Genomic DNA, 8,937 nt, shown 5'->3' with positions numbered 1-8,937 from the left:
TACATGTCTTTCAGCACCAGCCATGGAGAGTAACGGAATGAGCCAGGTACATGTGCTAAGTTAACCCAAACATTATATGTCATTAATACAGTCTAATACAGTCTATTTATTTTTGGGGGGAAGCCAATTACCTAACTGCATGTTTTTGGAATGTGGGGGGAAACCAGAGTACCCGGAGGAAACCCACACAAACATGGGGAGAACCCGAAAACTCCATGCAGATACTGTCACTGTCCTGGCCTGGATTCGAACCTGGGATCCAGTGCTGCAGAATGTTGAAAATAGGTGAGAATGATGGAGGTGAAGATTAATTTTGCCTAGGTGAATGTGGATTTAAATGAATAAAAATAAAAAGATTGATATGCTTTTTTTCTTACTTTAACCAACACCAAAACAAAATTTATGGTTGCAGCAAAAGTAATAGATTTACTTATTAGCCCTATGCTGCCCATACTCACCTCCCCTTCACGTCTACTTTGCAGCAAAGTGAAGAGGTCTTAGGTAAAATCCAAGTCAGATTGGTCGGAGTTAATTGGCTTCCCCCCAAAATTGACCTTGGACTTTGTCAGACATATGACTATGGTAGGGACATTAGATTGTGAGCTGCTTTAAGGGACAGCTAGTGACATGACTGCAAACATTGTACAGCGCAAGGTAATATGTCAGCGCTATATAAATACTGTGCGATAATAATAATGGCTGAGATTCCTTGCCACATGTAATATATATCTTTCAATTGGTTGCTTGATAATGCATTGCTGCTTCACATAAGGAAGGAGAAAGTGTCACATAATACCCCAAGATAGATCACATGGCTGGCAGCATAGGATCAGAAAAGGAAAATAAGGAGCAAACTATTCTGTAAATATTTAAAAAATCTTTGCTGAAAAACTACTGCAGACTCTCATCAGGGCAAAGAATGTATTTTATCCAGCAGATATGACATTTTCACATGACACAATGTATTCATCCAGACCCCTTAATTAAAAAATGTCTTTTGCTTTTTTTGCTGCAGGTCACATGGTAGATCATTGGTAATTGAGCTTTTCTGGGGTGACTACTTTAAATTCATTGTTTCCTATGTCAGCACCCCCAGCGTTATATAACTCTAAATCCCATAAATGACCGGCTGTTATCTTGGTCCCTGAGCTGGACTCAGATGGACGCTGTTGCTGTTCTCTCCCTTGGTAGCACAACGTCTCCTCTTGGTTTTTAGGTCCATTAATAGGTCTGCACTCCTCTGTTCCAGTAGAAAGGATGGCAAAGAACATCTTAATCTTAAGAGGTCTTCTTGTCGGCTTCAATTAAAGAATCTTTCAGCTTCTTGGTCATACTGGGGATGAGGTTCATGTGTTCCTCTGCACACTTCATCACACAGGTCTCCAGCTGTGCCCTCACTTTTGCTTCTTTATTTCCGGAATCAAAGGAATCCCTTGCTCTGTCATTGCAGTCCATGGTGCAGCGACTAAGACGAGTCTAATGGGAAATGAGATCATTATTGTAACACAATATACAATATGCCCGGGGCTCACAAATACATTGAACATCAGAACATTGTAGGTCAAATCCACATAATTGCTTTATAAAGGGTGGCTGTGGATTTGACCTCAGTGTGCCGGCGTCCTGCACAGATTAATTAGCATCTAATGCTGGGGGCAACATAGCCGAGCGCTGTCATCTCTTTGTATGGTGAGCGGTTTCTTTTGAAATATTATTCTCACATAAATGCAGAATCCGTGAACCTTTGAATCCTTTTTGCTGTTCAGAAAACACATTGGAGTGAATATGTACTGATGGCAAAGTGTTAAAAAGTCGGGGAATACTCCTCACTTCTACAAACTGTGAGCTGGATTATTGATCATTTCTGCACAAGGACTCATCAGAATCTGATACATGAAGGGGTTTTGATTTTGCAGTTCTCTGCAGCACTTTGTGCGGTGTTCTCCTCGACTTCTTTTAGCCGAGCGCACCAACCCGCACTATTCAGTATCCACCCGGCTGTTTTTGGGTGGTTACTGAAGAGTTGGGTGACAATAAAGGGATTACCACCTGCCTACAATTTGTTCCCACCCAGCTTAAAAACAATTCTAGATTGAACACTGCTGTGGTTTCATTGTCCCTCCATGTGGAACTGACACCAAGGGCATCAGTACCTAAAGGTATCATTTGGAGTTCAGTACTATAATGTCATGCACTCATAAATTAATTAAACTGTTTCCTGGTGGGAGGGATACAAATTTCCAATATGCAATTTCGACGTTTAAGTTTTAAATTAACAAAATATTGCATATTGAAGGAAATCTGCCATGAGAAGCATGATTAGCATTGATTCCTTCAGAAAATGCTGCCTGGTTTCTAAGCTGACCTTCTTTATTTAATACTGAGTCAATAGCCCCAGAATATTTGTACTAAATTAGAACTTCTAACTACTTTCTGACTTCTCCAACCTGCAATTCTGGGTTTTAAATATCAAAATATGAAAAAGTCCTTATTATTACACAGTATTTATATAGCACTGACATATTATGCAGCGCTGTACAAGGTCCATAGTCATGTCACTAGCTGTCTCTCAAAGGGGCTCACAATCCAATGTCCCTATCATAGTCATATGTATTTCATACAGTCTACAGACAATTTTGGGACGGAAGCCAATTACCCTAACTACATGTTTTTAAGATGTGGGAGGAAATCAGAGTACCTAGAGGAAACCTGCAAACTCCATGAAGATAGAGCCCTGGCCAGGATTCGAACCTAGGACCTAGAGCTGCAAAGGCCAGAGTTCTACCCTCTGAGCCACCTGTTCCTGAATGTAAATGACTCTAAATCAAAATATCCTAGGCTACACTAGAAAGTGACCACTGGTTCCTCTGGGCTACAGATCATTTCCTATAATTGCAGTGTTGGTGCTAAAACCATTGCAAAGTGTGCAGCTCTGATTGAACAGTGGAGATTTGCTGCCATCTGGTGGAATCATCAGAGCACTACAATTCTTGATAATAATAGAAAAAGTTAAATAAAACTAATTTGTAACTTTCAGCACTCACCTGAAACCTATCCAGTTCATTGGTGACCAGACTCTGCGCCTGGGCAAGTGGCATGTGGCAGCGCTCTATACAGTTGTGCACATTCTGCATAGAAGTGGATTCATTGTCGCAGCACTGAGCGCTACACCGAAACATCTTCCCCTGCAAGAAACAGAAGGCAGTTATACAAACAGTGCCATGGAGAAATAAATCATATATATAGCATAAGTCCCTTATGATGTCTCACTGGTGTAGCGCTTTCCTGAGCTTCCATTTTATCTGCAGCCTTGATGGTGACACTACAAATCCCAGAGAGCCCAGCAAACTAGAGAAAGTGGGTCCATTCTGCTGTGCATGCAACTGGAGCATTGCGGTTTGCTTGCATGGACTAGTTATGCCTAAGCATTTTAGGTCTACAATGTAAAAATATAGTAATATACAGTATACAGAATTATTGCATTTTCAGTATTTTTTATTTATTTATGAATTCTTGTTTAAGCTGATTTTTTTGTTTTTTATTTAATTTTATAAATAAATTTAATTAATTTTTTCACATGATTGTATGTTTCAAACTTTAATAAATTAAGGATATCTACTAGACCTTTGTTTGGACATATTTCGGTAAGCTACAGGTCTAAAATATATATGTATATATATATATATATATTTTTTTTTTTTTTTTTTAATGAAAAACAGGGAACTGCTTTTGGTATAGAAATCCAGACATCAGTGAAACGCCCAGGAGGTTAAAAAAAAAAAAAACATTTTACATCATTTAGGAGTGTCTACCCTTCTATGTAAAGTAAAAATACTGAGTTTAGGTCCGCTTTAAGTGTTCCTGGCCACCAATTTAATTCACCAATAAATGGCGACATCTAGTGGTGGAAAGGATTTAGGGCCCATTCACACATATGCAATGGTTTACTATGTGCGTGTCTGCATGCGATACTGTGAACAGTTAGGCAACCTGAAGAGTGTCCCCAACAGTCTGAGAATTGGACCTGCACTAATTTTGGAAGTGCCCTACAACCTATTTTATTGCATTGTCCTAAAGTGCAGCGCATTATGATGCAAACATGCATTGGGGTGCCATTAATAATGAATGGCGCCATATGGAACAATGTGTGGTATTATAGCGAAACAAAATTTAGGATTGGGCAGGATGGGTCAGGTGATGTCCCTTCGACAATCATTCTTACCTACTGTGCTGCACATGCGCACCTCAGCATGGGATGACGGGATAATAATATTAAACAGGATTTATGGCGATATTTGCAAAGAACGTCAATCAGAAATTGATCGGCTTAGGTGTCAATCATCACAGCTGATTGCAAATGATTGATTTTTATATTATTATTATCAAACAGTATTTATAGCGCCTACATATTATGCAACGTTGTACATAACATAGAAGTTGCAAATGACAGACAGATACAGACAGTGACACAGGAGGAGAGGACCCTGCCCAGAAGAGCTTACAATCTAGGAGGAGGGGGACAACATCCCGGCTTACCCTGCGGCTGCTGGAGCCAAATGAACTCCCAATATTGTGATATAAACTTCTAGATTGTAAGCTCTTCAGGGCAGGGTCCTCTCCTCCTGTGTCACTGTCTGTATCTGTCATTCGCAAGCCCTATTTATGTACAGCGCTGCATAATATGTTGGTTCTATAAATACTGTTTGATAAAAATAATAATAAAAAAATCAATCATTTGCAATCAGCTGTGATGATTGACACATAAACCGATCAATTTCTGATTGGCGTTCTATGCAAATATCGCCATATGAATTTACAGCAAGATGAAATATAGCAGTCAGTATGGCCAGCACTGGACGCACATTCGGTGTCATTTTAAGGTTAACCAAACAGGGACTGGGCGTCCCATTCACCACACAGACTGGTCAGAGTTCAGGTAAGTGTACATTGACTGTGTAAATAATTGGAGGATTGGAGGACATCAGGCCGATTTATAGAACTGCAGAAAAGTTCACAATATCGTATTCATTAATATTAAACAGTATTTATATAGTGCCAACATATTACTGAGCGCTGTACAATTTAATTAGGTTTCTCACCTGGAAAACTAAATGGCCAACCTTCTACAGGATTTCAGGAAATCATTGCTGCATATATATATATTTATATGTGAAGTGCGAGTCATAGGAACAGTCCACAGAAATTTTTTAAGCTGAGTGGGGAGAAGCTGTGGGTTGGTGGCAGCCCCTGTATAATGACCCAAATTCTCAATAACTACTCAAAAGCAGCCAGGTGGTTAGTGAAAAGTGCCGGGCGGTGCACCCAGCTGAAAGGAGCCGGGGAGAACACTGCAGAGGGTGACAAAATATCGCTGCGCACCCAGATATTTTACATCTCCCCAACGCCCCAACAGGATGGTGGCACTGGCCAGGGCAATGATGGCGTCCCCAGGGCAGAAAGGGATCAATGAGTTAATAAGCCCATTACTTCATATCCACCAGAATTACAAAAGTTAAGTTGTCAAAGAAACAGGAATAGAGAAGAAATCCCTCAATTTATTGTTATCTAGTATTTATATAGCACCAACCTAAAACGCAGTGCTGTACAAAGTCCATAGTCATGTCACTAGCTGTCTGTCAAAGGAGTTCACAATCTAATGTCTCGACCATACTCATATGTCATTAACACAGTCTACGGTCGGTAGACATGTTTTTCAAATATGAGAGGAAACCGGAAGACCTCGTAAACACGGGGAGAACCTGCAAACTCCACGCAGATAGTGAGTTTCCTGGCCGAGATTGAAACCTGGGACCTAACGCTGCAAAGGCCAGAGTGCTAACCTCTGAGCCACGCGCGCTGCCCGCCCCTATTGTGGCATGACAACCAAGAATAAATTTCCTTTCACCTGGAGAGATTTTTTCTCATTTCCTGTTGTATCTGATAAACAGGTAGTGAAGGTAAATCTTACAAAGAAGCATAAAAGGGGGCTTTCAATAGAGTTTGAGCAGTACCTGTAGAGAAAATATTTGTTGCCATTTCTATATATCCCCCTCCACTGATACCAGCCAGATACAAAGGGTTGGGGTCATATAGTTTCCTCCTGAACTGTACAGCTCTCTAGACTTCTATGGGCCAGCCATCACCATCCTATGGATCTGTACTGGGGCTGTAGTGTGACCTTGCTGCAGCCAATGTAAATATATGGTGTTCTCTCTGCCATTTATATCTGATATGGAGGAGGGAAGATGGGTTACGTAAGAACTGGGGAAAAGTGGGGGGCAAAAATAAGGGCCCCCCATCCCCAGAGTTCCCCCTGCACTACAAAAGTAAAGCAGGACTCCAGTATTTTCTTTTAATGGTTTCACAAAGTTTTCTTTTTGGAGGTTCTGACCAGAGCTCAGCTCACCCCTGGCCTGGCAGCTCCAAATCTGAGCCGCAGTTCTCATTCATGCCTGCCCCGGTGTTGCTTATATGCCAGCTCAATAACTCCGCCCATGCACTGCCTTGGCCAATCACAGAATACACAATAATCTATGATTGGCCAATGTATGAGGGGCAGGGGGAGGTCATATAAAGGACAAACATGAATGAAAGCCACTGCAGTACTGTCCGGCGGGTATAAACCCTTCCAGTATTGGGGGGGGGTAAATGAGCACCAATTAGATCCTTTGGAATTTGATTTTTTAAATATGCATAAAACAAATTAAACATGGAGTTCTACTTTGTATATGTATTTTATTTTTGTTTTGAATAAAGTAGGGAACGATAATATTTTCTTCTATATAAATACCCCCAGCTAGTGGTATGTACCCCCCATTGTTGTTCCATTGCCACTAACCCCAACAATATTATCAGAGGAACAAAGTCAGGAAAATCAACCAATGGGATGCCGGTTCTGGGGACAGCTCTCTGGGATATTGTTCAACTTCTCTTCTCTCATTTCCTGTTATATCTGTGGGACAGGAAGTCAAGGGAAATCTCTAAAAAAGATACAAAGGGCACAAAAATAACCTGAGAGGGGTTTTAACTCTTTCCTGCACTATACAAATCTAAGATTTAGGACATACAATGGAAAAGTTTTGCATGGGGTGCCAGTGAAGAAGACTTTAAGGCACACTGCCCCCTTGTCCTGTGTGTGCCCCCCCCATAGCCCCTCTAACACAGATCCCTGATATCATAACAGGCCATGCAGGATCAGGGCTCCAGCACTGGGTTTCTGTACATTATAAATAAAGTTATAAGCAGTGACAATGACTCAGACCTGTGCACACCTATCCTCACCTGCATTTTCCTGATATTCTCCATCTCCAGGTTCTTCACCATCCCGTCCACCGCATTCTGAAGCCGGTTCTGAGCTTCCTCAGCCATCTTTCTGCACCAACAGCATGCACTCCAAGGGCATGAGATTCTACTTCCGCCCTTAATACGTCACTTCCTTAACTGGCTGGAAGTCTATCACAGGCGCCATCTTTCTTAAGGGCAACTAGTAAACTCTGGAAAGATAATTTAAATCTTGAACGACGTACAGAAATCGGAAAAGAAAACTTCAATGTACCAGATATATACCAGGTATATAGTCATAGAGGAAAATACATTTTGTCTTGTTGGTTTATTTACCTGTTCACCCATAACAAAAATGGCCCCGCTCGTGTAAGAGTCCCGCCTTTTTGTAAAACGTCATCGGTGTGTTCCTTTCACTTCGGCGCGCTGATCGTGTGGTGCGAACGTTGTGGAAGCAGAGCGGTTTGAAGAAAAAGTTTCACCATGAGCAAAGCACACCCGCCCGAGTTGAAGAAGTAAGTCGAGCCCAGGGGTGATGGAGGAGGGAGGCCTAGGTCAGCTTGGGTCTGGGAGAAGATTTTAATAGTAACTGAGAGCTTCTACTAGGCCGCGGCCTTCCTATCTCCTCTTTGTGGGTGGGCGGAGATGTTTGGTCAGTGAATCTCCAAGCTCTAAACCGGCCAATAAAGTATAAACAAATCATTTATTATTATTTTACATTCCATAGAGTAGCAAAGGGTTAAAGCTGAAGTTATCCCCTCCCCCACCCCTTGGATTGTAAGCTCTTCAGGCCAGGGTCATCTCCTCCTCATGTGTCATTGTCTGTATCTGTGCAACCCCTATTTAATGTACAGTGCAATGTGATAGGTTGGTGCTATATAAATCCTGTTTATTAATAACAATAATATTAACCATCAATACATCCTTAGCACATGTTTGCAGTTATTGCATTGTTTATGTTGGGGAACCATTAAAAATCGGTGTCCAGCCAAAAGCTTGTTTCTAGACAAGACTTGTCCTGTCTGTCGGAGAGATTTCCCTCACTTCCTGTCCTGCTGATATTTAGGAGAAACTAAATTTAAAAATTCCTAAAAGAAAGGGGGGGGGGGGGGTTGTCAGGTAGGGTAGTCCTAGTGCTATGATGCCGGACTGTGAAAATCAAATTTCTAATAGTAAAAAAACTCTCTAACCCATACCTGGTCTATGTAAATTTTTTGAGTGGAGTTGGACTCTAAATACCCCAGAATGATGAGCGGGTAATTGATCAGCTGAAGAACAGTAGATGAGTCTCCATCACCCGGCTGTGCTCTCCTCAAGTAGTTTTTAACCAATCAGATAGATGAACAGCATCTGGGATTGCTTTACACATATCAGTATGATTTTAGGTGATGATTATCTGATATGTGTGTGAAGATTATCATTAAAGCTAAAGCGTACCTAAACTCTGTTTCATTTCACTTTACATAAAAGGGTAGACAGCCCTTTTATGTATGGTAAAAATTCTGTTTGTTTAAGTTTTTTTAAAAAGGTGCAGCATCGCTCTTCTAATTCTCAATCACTCAGGCAATATGAATGGGAGGGCAAAGCCTCCTGGGATGCTCTGGGGTGCCCCTTATGCTCATGCCGGAGCATCTCAGGCATGCACAGGAGCCTTTT

At 41.4% G+C, this 8,937-nt stretch overlaps 1 protein-coding gene across 1 annotated transcript; it reads right to left on the bottom strand.

Annotated features, from left to right (window-relative positions):
* Positions 1-907: 907 nt before the first annotated feature.
* FAM136A (family with sequence similarity 136 member A) lies at positions 908-7,413 on the bottom strand. The gene is made up of 3 exons (XM_072402807.1): positions 7,282-7,413; positions 3,045-3,185; positions 908-1,476 (listed from the first exon to the last, which is right to left on the bottom strand). The coding sequence occupies exons 1-3, from the start codon at positions 7,366-7,368 to the stop codon at positions 1,279-1,281; spliced, it is 426 nt and encodes a 141-aa protein (XP_072258908.1). The 5' UTR covers positions 7,369-7,413; the 3' UTR covers positions 908-1,278.
* Positions 7,414-8,937: the final 1,524 nt, after the last annotated feature.

The sequence above is a fragment of the Pyxicephalus adspersus genome, chromosome 2 (genome assembly GCF_032062135.1).
Source record: "Pyxicephalus adspersus chromosome 2, UCB_Pads_2.0, whole genome shotgun sequence".
Classification (NCBI taxonomy): Eukaryota; Metazoa; Chordata; class Amphibia; order Anura; family Pyxicephalidae; genus Pyxicephalus; species Pyxicephalus adspersus.
This window is presented reverse-complemented; position numbering and strand designations above follow the sequence as displayed.

Coding starts and splice junctions, on each gene's coding strand:
- FAM136A (XM_072402807.1), bottom strand. CDS start 7,368: ATGGCTGAGGAAGCTCAGAACCGGCTTCAGAATGCGGTGGACGGGATG. Junction 3,186..7,281: donor AGAATATCAGGAAAATGCAG/GTGAGGATAGGT, acceptor TGTTTCTTGCAG/GGGAAGATGTTTCGGTGTAG. Junction 1,477..3,044: donor ATGAACTGGATAGGTTTCAG/GTGAGTGCTGAA, acceptor ATTTCCCATTAG/ACTCGTCTTAGTCGCTGCAC.